This window comes from Protobothrops mucrosquamatus, unplaced genomic scaffold (genome assembly GCF_001527695.2).
Source record: "Protobothrops mucrosquamatus isolate PMUCROS unplaced genomic scaffold, P.Mucros_1.0 scaffold2150, whole genome shotgun sequence".
NCBI lineage: Eukaryota > Metazoa > Chordata > Lepidosauria > Squamata > Viperidae > Protobothrops > Protobothrops mucrosquamatus.
Genome location: NW_015388248.1, coordinates 82,635 through 97,606, shown reverse-complemented (window position 1 = coordinate 97,606; position 14,972 = coordinate 82,635). Strand labels below are relative to the sequence as shown.

Genomic DNA, 14,972 nt, shown 5'->3' with positions numbered 1-14,972 from the left:
TGCTGAAATGGTAAAGATTTTGGGTATTTGAAGAACTAATTAAATGAATAATTTTTATTAACACGGAGGAGATGGATTGCTTAAGTTTAGAGTTTGGAGTTAGAGATATTAATATTTGTTTACTTGTAGTTGAATGTTAGCCTAGGTTTGGTTTGGGAAGTCCGGGGGGTGGGGGGATGGGATAAATCATTGTGTAATATTTGTGATGTATTTCTTCTTTTATGATAAAAACAATAAAATTCTATATTGAAAAAAAAAAGAGTACTAGGCTTAGTAACTATGTCAAAGAATGAAATAAGATTTGTTTGGCATGATCTGTTTTTAGCAAACCCTTGCTGGCTTTTAGTTTTTCAATCCCATTAACATATACTCGATTATTTAATGCTAATATCTGTAATAGTAAAGATGCATAATATTTTGAGAAATATTGAATTTATTTAGATTTACATGCAAACAAAAAGTATGAGAGATAAATAAAATATATGCATACATACATACATTTATACAAAATACTTATTTAAAAAAATGTTTAAAAAATGAGCACCCACTATACCCACCTGGTTAAAACTGCTGGGCCATGTAATGGCATCATCCTGGATATTAAAGTTCTTGCTTGAAGAAACCCAAGGCACTATCTTTCCAACTTTGACATGATGAATGGATTGGTTTGGGAATGTGACCCAGTTTGCAATATCAAATCCACTTGTCAATTCTCCATTCTGATCAAAAGAAACCTGATCACCTGCACTATTGTTAAATACGATTTTTTTCAAGAAAGAGTGGAGCTGCAAGCCAAAGAAGAGCACAAGTGTTTATAAAAATGTTTAAGTGAATTTAAGATAATTCTTAAATCCCAGCTCCTATCACCATTATATATTATTTCTGTTTTCTTCATTTGTTTGAAGCTGATTGCAGAATATTTCACAATGAAAAAGGACTTCTTTTAATTTAAAAGAGGAAATGGGTATAAAAAAACAGTAATAAATCAATGATGCTCACATTTGTCAAATTTGACTGAAGGTAAGCCATTTCAAATGGTCCATTCAACACCCTCCCATATGGACAAATCAGCAGGTAAGTCACCATTGCAATAACAAAATCAAAAACAGAAATAGGAAAATTTGATGTCATAAGGATGGATGCCAGAAAAGTAGGGGACAGTTTCTCCATGGGATTTCATTAAATGTAAGTAATTCATAAAAGAATTAAAATATAATCATGTAGAGGACACAGTAAGCAACCTGTCTAGAAAATTGAAAATATTTTAATCAAGAAATTCCCATGAAAAGGTTGTGAGTCTTGAAAGATATAAAATATTTGAGCAATATATTACTGTATATTACCTTCCATGGTTGCAGATCTTGAAGAAATGCTTTTTCTCCATTTCCTCTCTGTCTGAAGAGACATGACCACATGGCCTGTATAGTATGTGCTACTGCATACACTGCATTATATACACCGTAGCTATAACTACTCATAGTCATTTCAAAAAAAGCTCCAGGAAGTGTCTCCAGCTTTTCCTGCCCACTACAGAGGTCACTGGTTTCCTCAGTTAGAGGCAGTTTGGGAAACACACAATCAAATGCATGTGCCCATACAATTTTGATAAAACCATCATCTCTTGATAAGAAAGGGTTTATAGTCTGAAGAAACTGTTGAAAACCTGGAGCCTCATTTGAATTAACAGTGAAGGACAGAGCACCATAAAATACTTGGATATCCCACTTTCTTTGATAGAAATATGATGCAAGATCAGTTTGAGCCACCATGATCCACACTTTCCCTTTTGGCTCCTTAGGCACTAATTCCATTTCTGGTAGATAAAGTAACACTCTCAAAACCAACATATTTCTTTCATAAATTATCACAACATTGGCATTACTTTTCATCAAGAAAAGGTACATTTCCACTAGCCAATCCATGTCATCAAGAACAGTGCTTAGATAAAAGGGCTTGAGTCTTTTCAAGAAAGCAACACAGATTCTGTGAGGAGAAAACATGGAGGAAATAGTACGCACAAACCTTTCTCCATCTTCCTCTTTAAAGAATATTCCAATCCATGTCCACTTGAAGTGCACAAGGAGCTGGACAATCGCTTTGTATTGGTGGGCTTCATTTGGGGCCATCTGATAGAAAGAATGTGCTTCAGAGCTATCACTCTTATGTAGAGGAGAACCATATGTGATCTGTTCAAAGAAAAGTTGAAAAATTGAGATAAGAATAAAAATTGCATATCTTCATTTGGATCATAGGCATTTATAGGGAGAGGCAGAGGTTACAGAAAGAGAAAACTTTATTGGCTTTTTATCACTATGCTAAGTTCTAAATATATTATTTAATAAGATTAAACACAATATGTCTTCAAATTCTGTAAGATACCTATAGTTTCTACCAGTGGAAGTTTGTAGATACACAAAATAAATGCCACAGTGAATGAGATTCCAGAATGAAATTCTCCAGTGGTTGACATGAATTTGTTCTGGATGTCCCACTTATAATTGGGGATGAGTTTCTTTATATATTAGTTATTGTAACAACTTGACATTATTCTTTGGGCTTCATAACAAAAAATCAAACCCATCTAGAGCTACAAAACTCAGGTAATTAAATTCCTGTAAGTTTCCTTAAACTCCCACCTGTGGAACTTTGTAGATGCTCAAAATACGTGTCATCTTGAAAGAGATTCCAGAATAAAGTGCTCCGATAACTGAAATGAGTTTGTTCTGGGTTTCACACTTAAAATTGGGGATAAATTTCTTCTGTTTGGAGAAAAGTTTCATTGTGGCATATGATGTATATGTTCCAGCATAGCTATCATACATTCTGAATCCTAGAGTGAGGTTCGACAAGATATGAGGGCTGTCGTTGATCTCCTTCACAGCAAATATCAAAGCCAAGATATGTTGATAGTACTTGGTAAGAATGCTGCAATTAGGATTAAATATGCATTGAGGGAAGTTCTGCATCTAAGAAAGTCAGTTTAACTTTTTTTATGCTTATTGAAGGTCTTAGAATTGAACACTTGCTTTGCCATATTATGTCATTTTATTGGAATCAAAACTATTTCAGAGTGTTATTTCATGCATTCTTTAAATGATATACATAAGGAGTATATTAGATACCCTGGAAATAATTTTTCAGTGGGATTATCATTGGCTTTTCTTAGACTATTTTTATAAGATTGTCAGTGAAATAAAAACAAGGAGGTTTGCAGCATCTTAACTACAGTATACATTGAAAGTAATGCTTCAGGTAATGCTTTAATAAGACTGCTCTCCTATTCCTATATGGTTTGGAAACAATTTATGAAACATCCTTTTGAGTCCATGACTAATTTAAAGTTATTTTCTGTTAAAAGGAAATGCTCTGATTCTTTTAAAAATAGAAAATATATTATATTTTTATCTTGCACTCCTATGATAAAAATGGTATTGCATCAAATTAAGTTTAGTACAGAATCACATTAATATTAGAATAACGTAAGAATTTTAATTCCATAAGTAAACTAAAAAATATACATTTTTAACATTACCTAGCAAGCTAATGGTATGTGTACATTTTCCTTTTAAAATCTTTTCTCCTAAGCATGGTTTATTTCAATTAAATAAAAACAGACATTATAAGGTTTAACTTTACTTAGTTATTTGCTAGAGACAACCAGTCTCAATATCAGTTGCTTTAATCCCAAACATTATAGTACCTGATTGCTATTTTAAATAATTGACTGATGTACTAGACCAGTGGTGGCGAACCTATGGCACGGGTGCCAGAGGCGGCACTCAGAGCCCTCTCTGTGGGCATGTGCGCCGTTGCCCCAGTCCTAGGCCTTCAGCTGGGTTTTATAAAACCTTTTTGCTTTAGGCCTCCACCGCCGTGTGCAAAAAAAAAAAAGGTTCAATCAATCAGTCAATTTCAACTTCTCGCGGGGAAAAAAAAGATCTTGCAAAGTTGAAATTGATTGATTGAACTTTTTAGTCCCACCCAGTCTGCTGTTACCCCGCAGCCATGCCCACCCAATGGGCCACGCCCACCCAATGGGCCACACCCACCCGGCACTCGACGATGCATAAGTGGGTTTTGGGTTGCAGTTTGGGCACTCGGTCTCTAAAAGGTTCGCCATCACTGTACTAGACTGTTTTCTTTCTTTAGTTCATCCCTCAAAGATCATATGCAGTACAAAAAATAATGTTTAGTTTATGTGCATAATTTTAATATATATCACTTTCAATAATTGTGATAAATATAATCAGCTATTGTATATGAGCACTCCCACACATGCATACAGATAGAAAAAGGAGAGGGGAAAAGAACTCACAGAAAGTTATCATTAAATGAATAGTGCGGATCTTCACCAAAGGTTGGAGGAACTGTAGGGATGGTGATAAGAGATGTGATACCACCAATAATAAAATCACCAGCTTGAAAATAATTGTGCACAATGGCAAGTGGTTCGTTGCTAGTGCATTTTGCAATTTCAGTCATACATACTGTCCATGGTAAGAACAGGATTAAAAGCAACAATTGTGCCATTGTTATCTCAGTTCCTAGTTATTTACAAATGATCCAGTTTTCATCTTATTCTGAAATTTATCCACTGTTGCTCAACATCCACTACTTTCTTTGAGAGATCCACTTTCCAATGAAGTTGAAAACACTTGTGCATTTTATCTTGTCTCAGTTCTTAGTTTTGCTAGTATTTACCAAGCTTCCAGGAGAGTTTTTATGGGATTAGAATTAATCACAGTCTTTTTAAATAATTACTGGTCAGATAATATATGTATTTTTAAATTTCCAATTTCTTTCTGTGTTGTGAGGAACATTTTATCACTAAACACTATTCTCATCACACTCAATAATAAAACAAAGCACATGTGTATAAGGAAGGTCTCCAACTAATTGAAAAACATCCATTTTTAATTTTTTTAAAAAGGTTATGGAGTAGAAAAGGGAAACAGAGTTGTATGTGTGTCTATAGTCTCACATACATATAGTATATCTATACATTATATTTATATGTGCTTTTATTGATGATGGGATCAAGCAAGGGTCTAACTTGGAGACATTGTACAGCCACAAGCAGCATAAGCTTGATCTTTCCCAAGATCCACGAAAACTTATCTGGTGATTCCCAAACAGAAGGCAAGCAATCTGATAAAATTATTGTACCATGTGACATATAATAAAGTTACTGACCTTGGATATTCATGAGAGGCTATGATTGGTTGTTCCTGACAAAAGACTACATTAGTCTTTCAAAAAGATAGCTATATTCCTTTATTCAAAACTTGGTTTTATTGATCAATGACTGAAATAAGGTGCCTTCTTATTGTTGAAACTTGAACTGCATAATGTACAATTAAACTTTATCTGAAGTAAAGCTACATAACATTAATTGATATTGCTCATTTTTTCTAGTTTAATAAGTATTGCCAAGATGCCTATAAATATTTACTTATATAAAAAACCACATTCATACAACATCCCAATCTAATGTCTCAAGAAAGGATAAGAAAAAAACTACAATAAAAGAAATTATCAGAATAGAATAGAATAGAATAGAATAGAATAGAATAGAATAGAATAGAATAGAATAGAATAGAATAGAATAGAATAGAATAGAGCTGGAAGGGGCCTTGGAGATCTTCTAATCCAGCCGCCTGCTCAAACAGAAGAACCTACATCATCTCAGACAAGTGACTGTCCAGTCTCTTCTTAAAAACCACCGGTGATGGAGCACCCATGATTTATCAAGGTGAGTTGTTCCACTGGTTAATTGTCCTCATTGTTATGAACTTTCTACTTAATTCCAGGTTGCTTCTCTCTTTGATCAGTTTCCAACCATTGTTTCTTGTCCTGCCATCTTTGGAGAATAAGTGGCAGCCTCTCAAATACTGGAATATCATGTCTCCCCTATTTCTTCTTTTCTTTAGACTAGCCAAAAAAACATCCTGCAGCTGTTCTTCATAAGTTTCAGTCTCCAAGCCTTGGATCATCTTAGTTGCTCCTCTCTGAACTTTTTCAAAGGTCTCAACATCTTTTTTGTAGTATGGTGACCAAAATTGGTTGCAGTATTCCAGGTGTGGTCTCACTAGGGTTTTATAAAATGGTACTAATACTTTGTGTGATCTTGATTTTATGCCTCTGTTTATACAACCCAAGTGTCAATGCTGCTAATACTGGATATTATTGCTTTGACAATATAATAATAATAATAATAATAATAATAATAATAATAATAATAATAATAATAATAATAATAATAATAATAATAATAATAATAATAATAATAATAATAATAATAATAATAATAATAATAATAATAATAATAATAATAATAATAATAATAAAGTTGGAAGGGATCTTGGAGGTCATTGAGTCCAACCTCTTGCTCAGGCAGGAAACCCTATACCATTTCGGACAAATGGCTGTCCAGTCTCTTCTTAAAAACTTCCAGTGTTGGAGCATTCGCCACTTCTGGAGGCAGGTTGTTCCATTGGTTAATTGTTCTAACTGTCAGGAAGTTTCTCCTTAGTTCTAGGTTGCTTCTCTCCTTGATTAGTTTCCATCTGCTGCTTCTTGTCCTGCCTTCAGGCGCTTTAGAGAATAGCTTGACTCCCTCTTCTTTGTGGCAGCCCCTGAGATATTGGAACCCTGCTATCATGTCCCCCCTCGTCCTTCTCTTCATTAAACTAGACATACCCAATTCCAGCAGCCGTTCCTTATATGCTTTGGCCTCCAGTCCCCTAATCATCTTTGTTGCTCTTCTCTGTAATCTTTCTAGATTCTCCAGCATGATTGGATGGAGAATCCACAAATGGGTTGTCTTAATCTTCCTGCTCCAATCAGACTAAGTCTTAAGTGTAGATACGCCTCTGCTGTGCCATCTGCACCCCAGTTTTAGACTTAGTCTTATGCTCTAAGGACGCGTGTTTTTTCGCTCATTTCTAGGAGCAGAAAGATTAGACAGGTTCCCATTTAAATTTTCCATCCTTCAAGGACATCTAATAATACTTATCACTTGGCAGTTACTTCCCTTTAGAAAGACCCTACCTGGTCTTTTGAAGGCTCCTGACAGCTCGTTCCAGTTGCTTGGCTTGTAAGGCCCAAACTCTTATTCTGACGGCACGCTGCTTGCAGCCTCGCCTGACCGAGCCAGACTGCTGGAGGCCCATCAATAATCCCATTTAACAGCTTCCGCGGCACTGCCAGCCAGCTAGATCAGCGCGGCTCGCTTGATCCGGCAGCAACTTGCTCGGCCAGGCTCGTTGGTTTGTTTGCCTTCGGGCTGCACGACCCGTTTTTGCCTGGAGCCGCTGAGGCGCGGCGTGCTTGATCCAGCGGCAACTCGCTCGGACAGGCTCCTTGGCTGTTTGCCTTCGGATGCACGACCCCATTTGCCTGCAGCCGCTGAGACACCGACGGCCAGCTGATTGGTGCGGCGCGCTTGATCTCACAACAACGTACTCGGCCAGGCTTGTTCGTGGTTGCCTTCGGGCTGCATGATCACGTTTGCCTGGAGACACGGAGCACCGACAGTCACCTGATCGTTGGAAGAGGAAATTGCTCGGCTGGGCTCGTCTGCCGGCCTTTGGGCTGCACGGCCGTCTGCCTTGAGCTGCCATGGCTCCGCCTGTCAGCTGATCGGTGGTGCGATCAGGAGAAGGGGCACGATCACCCTACAGGCCCATCCACTGCCTCTTGACCCCCATCACCCCCCCATCTGGGTGCAACGTTCCTTCGACTGGACATTAGCTAAATGCCTCATTTCAGTGGTTGATTATAGCGCTCGAGGGGGGGCGTTTTTCTCACTGATTGGATTGTTAGAGGCCTGTTACCTCACACAAGCACTTTTCAGGGAGGAACTAGTTAGATTGGAATTTACTGCATCAAAGGATCCTAATCCACTGTATGCTGAAAATCCCTCCCTTCATCCTCAGGAACCCATAGGCCCCCCTGCCAAAAAGAAATACAAGGCCTCTACTGAGGCTGCAGGGAAGAGCTCCTTGGGGCCTAAAACACAGCCTCCAAACGTCCCAATCAAAATCAGAGTCCAAGGTTATTTGGCAAGGAGACCAGCCAAATTCCTCCGAACCAGGGTCAGTTACTCCAGGTCAACTAACCACTGGGACAACTGCATGGTCCTTTTTGACTCTCTATGTGCCTCCCAGGCCCTCCCCCCCACCAACATAGGCATTTGGCCCTGAGCATCTTCAGGCCAGGGTAGCTCAGGCCTTCGCCCAGTATGACCTCTGTTCCCCAGCCTTCCCCCCCCCCCGAGTTTAGCCCTTTCCTTGTCCTGAATCTCCAGACCTGGTAGAGGACGGCTTCTCAGATTCAGAGGCTGCAGGATTCGGTCTTCAGCTGACGGGGGTACCTCAGCATCTAGCCTGCCCCACCTGCTGGTCTTTGCCCATTACCTTCCAGGCCTGCATGCCAGCCAACATTACCCGGTGGTACCACACAGGCATGTCCCAGGTCCCTCTTCTTCCGCAAAACGGTTCAGAAGCTGTGGGACAATCTGGGGTCTATCCCCAATCGGGGATCAACAGAGATGAGATTGTTCAATGTGGCTCCATCTCTTGCCTCCTTAATGGAGGTTCCCCAAATCAACGAGCCTCTGATTCTCTGATTTCAAACGCAATCATCCTAGGGGACATAGCCGAGGTTCTTAAGGCAAAGGACAAGAAGATTGAAGCTGCCTTACGCAGGTCGCATCAGGCATCGGCCTGGGCGGCTAAGGTCTCCACATCCATGGCCTTCTTCACTCGGGCCTCAGTAATGTGGCTGCGTGAACTCCAGGACATGATCCCTCCTGACCAAGTCAGGGTACACCAAAACCTGGGTAAGTTGGTGGCCACGTCTCAATACAGGGCTGTTTCCTTTCTTCGTGCCGCCAAGTACTCTTCATGGGCCATGGCAGCGAGCATTACGGCTCGCAGACTTATGTGGATAAAGGACTGATGGGCAGACCTCAAGGTCAGGGGGCGTCTGGCTACTAAGCCCGATACAGGGGGTCATCTCTTTGGCAAGGCGCTAGATCCTTAGCTAATAGAGGGCAAGAATAAGCGCAAAACGCTTATTAACACCTCGAAGAAAGGGGAGATAGGTGCTCAGGGCCGGGTCATCGCGAGACTACTATCGTAGGCAGCCTTTTCGGCCCGCTTCCACCTGGGGACTGGGCCCAGGCATCTTGCACTTCATTCCGGAGACAGGAGCGCCAACAGGACCGACCTCTCGAGACACGGGAGGCCGCTTCTCCAAACAAGGCAAGTGATTCCACAGTCTTTTCCCCATAAGAGGCTGGCTATCCCTTTATTCTGATAGATGGGCATCCACTACCACGGACTCGGGGCTTTTAAACACCGTTACTCAGGGTCGGATGCTGGAGTTTGGTCCAGTCCACCTGACCAATTTTGATCTTGCCAGTACCCACGAACAGCACCAAAGTGGCCCTCATGTCGGAGGCCATAGCTCACCTTTACAGAGTCAGAACATAGAACTGGTACTGCAGGACCAGGAGAGACGAGGGTTCTACTCAAAAAATTTTCATCGGTCCCAAATCCTCAGTGGACCGGAGGGCAATATTGGACTTGAAGGGGTCTAAACTATTATCTGAAGTACAGGAGTTCAAGATATGTCTCCGCAGTCAATTTGACTTGCATTAGAAAAGGGGAGACTTCCTTACTTCAATAGACCTAACTGAGGCATATTTGCATATTGGCATATCTCCATTCTCCCTGTACATCGCAAATTCCTCAGGTTTAGTTAGGCCCACCGACATTACCAGTACAGGGCCTTCCATTCGGTTTTTCTTCATCACCTAGAGCAGGTGCTGGCTGTACTGGCTGCCTACCTGAGACAGTCCCCCATCAGGGTCCAATGTTATTTGGACAGCATATTAATACATCCCTTTCTTTCCGGAGCGCTCATCAGACCTCGCCTTTGCTATCAGCATTGGTTAGGAGCACGAGTTTTCTATCAACTTCCAGAAAAGCCACACTGTGCCCACAACTTGGCTCCTGCACCTAGGGGCAATTATAGACATGGGTAACGGTACGGTCTATTTATCACAAGACTGTCCAGTCAACATTCAGGCCTTGTTCATCGGGTCCAGGCAATAAGGTGGTCACATGGACTTGCTATCACAACTCCTGGGGCAGATAGTGTCTGGCGTACAGATCGATTCATAGGCACGCCTTCATGCCCTGGGAACGGCAGTGGCTTCTCCCATTTCAGAGGCTACGCATAAGCGCTTCCATCCAGAGGGTTCGAGTTCCGCAACCGGTGTTGCACTCCCTTCGATGGTACGTTCCCCAGCACTGTCACAGGGCACAGAGTTTAGAGAACCATCCAGAATCATCCTCACCATGGACGCCAGTCGATTCGGATGGGGAGCGCACCTTCAGTCGCATTGGGCTCAGGGTCGGTAGTCCCAGGAGTAACTAAAGAATAATATAAACTGGCTGGCACTCAGGGCCATACGTCTGGCCCTACAACACTTCTGCCACATAGTGACAGGACAGCATGTGCTGGTACTTCTGACAACGTTGCTGCCAGGGTGCACGCCAACAGGCGGGGGGGACATGATCCAGACCTCTCATGGAGGAGGCCCAGTTGTCAGGGCTTGGGCGGAATTGTATCTTGCTTCCATCAGGGTGGAGCATATACCCGGAGTGGCGAACCATCAGGCGGACTCCTTAAGCAGAGCCACTGTCGTCCATGCCAGATGGAAACTGGACCCGGGGGTGTTCCGGGAGATCATGGACAGGTTTGGTTCCCCAACCTTGGACCTTTTTTTGTTTCTCTAACCGACTCCCAACTCCCCAGATTCCCTTCCAGGCTCCTGTCTCCGACAGCAGAGGAGACAGATGCCCTCCGCAGCCCTGGCCCAAGGGAATTCTTTATTCCTTCCTCCCCTGCCGCTCCTTCCCGTCATGATTCAGACGACACTGCATGAACGGGTGGAGATCCTGTTAGTTTCACCACACTGGTCGAGACGCCGTGGTTCACCGACCTGAGGGAGCTCTCCATCTCCCCTCCGTAGAGGATCCCAGCAGGTCGTATTTCCCTCACTTAGGGGGGAACTCCAGCACCCGGATCCGCTGTGGCTCCAGCTAACCGTTTGGCACTTGAACAATGGGCCTTGAGCCGAGACTCATACGTGTTGAGGGTGATAGCCAGGATTCAACAATCCAGGTGCCCCTCGATGAATAGAGTATACGTGCCACACGGTGGAGCTTCTGCGCTTGGGGTTCAGGGCATGATGTGGAACTCTTGGCTATCTCCGGGCCGATTGTGTTAGAATTCTAAGGGATGGTCTAGACATAGGGCTATCCCTGAACACCATCCATAGACAGGTTGCAGCTCTTGCTATGGTAATCACGTGTGGTTCGCTCTTTTTTGAAGGGAGCATCCTATGCAGGACCACCAACGGTGCATCGGTACCCCTCGTGGGACCTTCACCAGGTCTTACAGGCACTCGTTTCATTACCATTTGGCCTATTGCCACAGGCTCGTTTAATCTATTGTCTATGAAGGTGGCATTCCTCGTTGCATTCACCTTGGCCAGGCGTATCTCAGAACTGGCCATTCTCTTGGACAACAAAGAGCTGAGTGTTTCCACGCGGACAGGGTTACCCTTAGACTAGACCCTTCCTTGGTACCCAAGGTTAACCCCTTGTATCATAGATTCCAGGAAGTGGTTTTACCAGACTTCTGTCCTAATCCGTCCACTGACAGGGAAAAACAGTGGGACACACTTGACGTACGCAGAGCCCTGCAATGGTACATAACCAGACTTCAGCCTTCCGTAGGTCCGAGGCACTGTTTATATCCTTTCTACTGGGTAGAAGGTCTTCTCCACAATAGGGAGATGGATTAGGGCCTGCATCGCCCTGGTATCCTAGGCATATGACTGCCCATTCCACCCGGGGCACCGCTACTTCGGCGGCTTGGGCGACCCAGGCATCCATAGAGGAGGTTTGTAGGGCAGTGGCGTGGTCCTCACCCTCGTCCTTTGTCTGCTACTATAAGATTGACAAATACGCATCTTCCGATGCCTCATTGGTCGCAGGGTGCTGAATCACGCATTGTCATCTAGCGGGACCCAGGCCCAGACTGATTCCCCCCCTTAGGGACACAGGGCTTTGGTATGTCCCATTTGTGGATTCTCCATCCAATCATGCTGGAGAAGGGGCATTGTCTTACCTGAACGCCTATTCTCAGCATGATGATGGAGAATCCACTCCCACCCATTAAGGGTCTGCGGGCCCTGGGTCCGGTATTAAAAAGATATACGCGTTGGACTAATGTCTGTGTATTGCCTTAGTCTCAAACTGGGGTGCAGATGGCACAGCAGAGGCGTATCTACACTTAAGACTTAGTCTGATTGGAGCAGGAAGATTAAGACAACCCATTTGTGGATTCTCCATCATCATGCTGAGAATAGGCGTTCAGGTAAGACAACGCCCCGTCTCAGCATCTTTTTTACATCACGGTGACCAAAACTGGATGCAGTATTCCAAGTGTGGCCTTACCAAGGCATTGTAAAGGGGTATTAATACTTCACGTGATCTTGATTCTATCCCTCTGTTAATGCAGCCTATCACTCTTTTGGCCTTTTTGGCAGCTGCAGCACACTGCTGGCTCATATTTAGGTGATTGTCCACTAGGACTCCGAGGTCCCTCTCACAATTACTGCTATTGAGCAAGGTACCCCCTATACTATACCTGTACATTTGGTTTTTCTTGCCTAAATGTAGAACCTTGCTTTTTTCACTATTGAATTTCATTTTGTTAGATAGTGCCCAGTGTTCAAGTCTGTCCAGATCCTTCTGTATCTTAAGCCTGTCTTCTGGAGTGTTGGCTATTCCTGCCAGCTTGGTGTCGTCTGCAAATTTGATGAGTTCCCCATCTATCCCCTCGTCCAAATCGTTGATGTAGATGTTGAAGAGCACTGGGCCCAAAACAGAGCTCTGGGGTACCCCACTACACACTTCCCTCCATGTAGATGTGGTTCCATTGAGGACCACATGCTGAGTACAGCCGGTCAGCCAGTTACGGATCCATCTGGTGGATGTGCAGAACTGTCTGGTATTTTTAGAGTTAATGCAGATGGTTGGGGTGAGGAGAAAGATAAGGACTGTGTGGGAAGGGAACAGAAGTGAATCTTTGTCCTCCAGGTTGATTGGAAAATGTGAATGATGACTGCAAAAAGGGGAGGGGGAATAGCCTGGAATGTTATGTGCAAAGGAAGGGAAATTCAGATCTTGGCATCCCTCTATGTTGTGCCGATGCTCTGTTACACTGTAATAAAGGCTTTCTAGGATAAACAATGCCTGGAAGTTCTTTGAAGGGTTTCATTAGTCAGAACCATGACAACATGCCAAGATCAACAAATCTTTCAAAGGTTTAGGAGTTCCGAACCCCAGCCACTGTTCCTAAACCAAAGGGATAAGCTGACAAAGATTCGGGGAAGATCTCATTATGGAAGAAGAAAGATTGCCTAAGGCCAGCACCCCGGCAGCAGCAGCTTCCCCAAGGGGGGGAATGACAGCGAGCAAGCTGGGGGAGAAGGAACTGTGGCAGATCTCCCAGCTGGGAGCAAGACCAAAGCAATTAGGAGAGCTTATTTGGTCACCAGACTGGGATAAGCCGAGGAGAGCTAATGAATCGCCTGCCACTCAAGTTTTGGGTGAGTCACTGGAAAGATTTCAAAACCCAGAGGTGAAAAGCAGAAATAAATTCCTGCAGAGAGGAGCCTACAGCCCTTCTATTGCAGAACAGAAAGCCTTCCAGATCCTGTCTTCCCCTGCCAGGGACTCCAGCCCCTGGAGTATGATGACTGCAAGGGAGGGAATCCCAGTCTGAGGCCTCTGCAGCAATGGGGAGATTGGCAAACCCAGCAGGTAGATGGTCAACAACCTCTGAACTTGCAACACCTAATAGGGGCATTACAACAGCTTGGGGTGGTGCAGAAACCAGGATATCAGCAGCTGGTGGGAGAATGACCACAGCAAGGAGATTGGCCACAGCCCCCGAACGTGCAACCCCTTGGCTTAAATCTGCAGCCAGGATGGGGCCAGCAGCAACAGCCACAGTGGGCCCCAACAGCCTATAATTCATCACTTTTCAGAGCAACCTTTGATGGGGACCCAGAGAAGCTGGTTTTTTTCCTCAACCAAGTGTGTTCTCATTTGAATTGCTGGGCCTATCTCTACCTAGACCCGGGGCCATGGTCGATGTGATTGCGTCCAGCCTAGAGGGAAAAGCATCTGAATGTCTGAACAATTTATATAATGAGCAAGCCCCTGAATTGGAGGACCCCCACCTTCTTCCTCCTAGGGCTGAGAGAAAGATTTGAGAACCCATTTATTGCTCTCAAAGCAAGAGAACAAATCCACAAAATAAAAAAAGCTGGCAGGCCTGCCCTGGAGTATGTGTGAGAATTTCGCAAGTTAGCAGGTCGAATAGAGGGGTGGCCTGAGCAATCCCTAATCCATTACTTCATTGAGGGATTAGATGATCAGCTCTCTCAGGTCTGTATCTATCGAGCAGTACCTGATCAGCTGCAAGAATGGTACCAGGTAGCGGTGAAGCTAGATGTTCAGCTCACCCGCTATAAGAAGCCTCCCCCACCTGAATCTGAGCAGCTGCCAGAGCAACCTGGACAGCAATCACCCCCATGAAAACCTCTAACTACTGTGACGGCTGAGAGGCCCAGGCCACCTGCAGGCCTGTCAATTAAGTGTTTTCGATGTGGACAAGAGGGACATTGAGCAGCAACCTGTCCAGTCCCCTACCCCTGACTGCAGAGCAAACTGGAACCAGCGACAAGGAGGAAACCTGCCCAGCGGCTAACGAAAGAGAAATCCAACCGGGTCATGCAAGAACCTATTGCCCAGATTACCCCACACACAGGAGGATGCCGGGACTCCGAGTGGACCCGCCCCTGCTCTACCCTCCTTTGACAG

At 43.8% G+C, this 14,972-nt stretch overlaps 1 protein-coding gene across 1 annotated transcript in view; it reads right to left on the bottom strand.

Annotated features, from left to right (window-relative positions):
* LOC107294914 (vomeronasal type-2 receptor 26-like) overlaps positions 1-7,622 on the bottom strand; it is a 15,187-nt gene extending 7,565 nt beyond the window's left edge. The window contains exons 1-5 of the mRNA XM_015824183.1: positions 7,253-7,622; positions 4,316-4,487; positions 2,637-2,925; positions 1,344-2,186; positions 558-785 (exon numbers count right to left, since the gene is read on the bottom strand). Coding sequence (XP_015679669.1) covers positions 558-785; positions 1,344-2,186; positions 2,637-2,925; positions 4,316-4,487; positions 7,253-7,622 — 1,902 coding nt within the window. The remainder of the gene's footprint in view (positions 1-557; positions 786-1,343; positions 2,187-2,636; positions 2,926-4,315; positions 4,488-7,252) is intronic.
* Between the last annotated feature and the right edge of the window lie 7,350 nt (positions 7,623-14,972).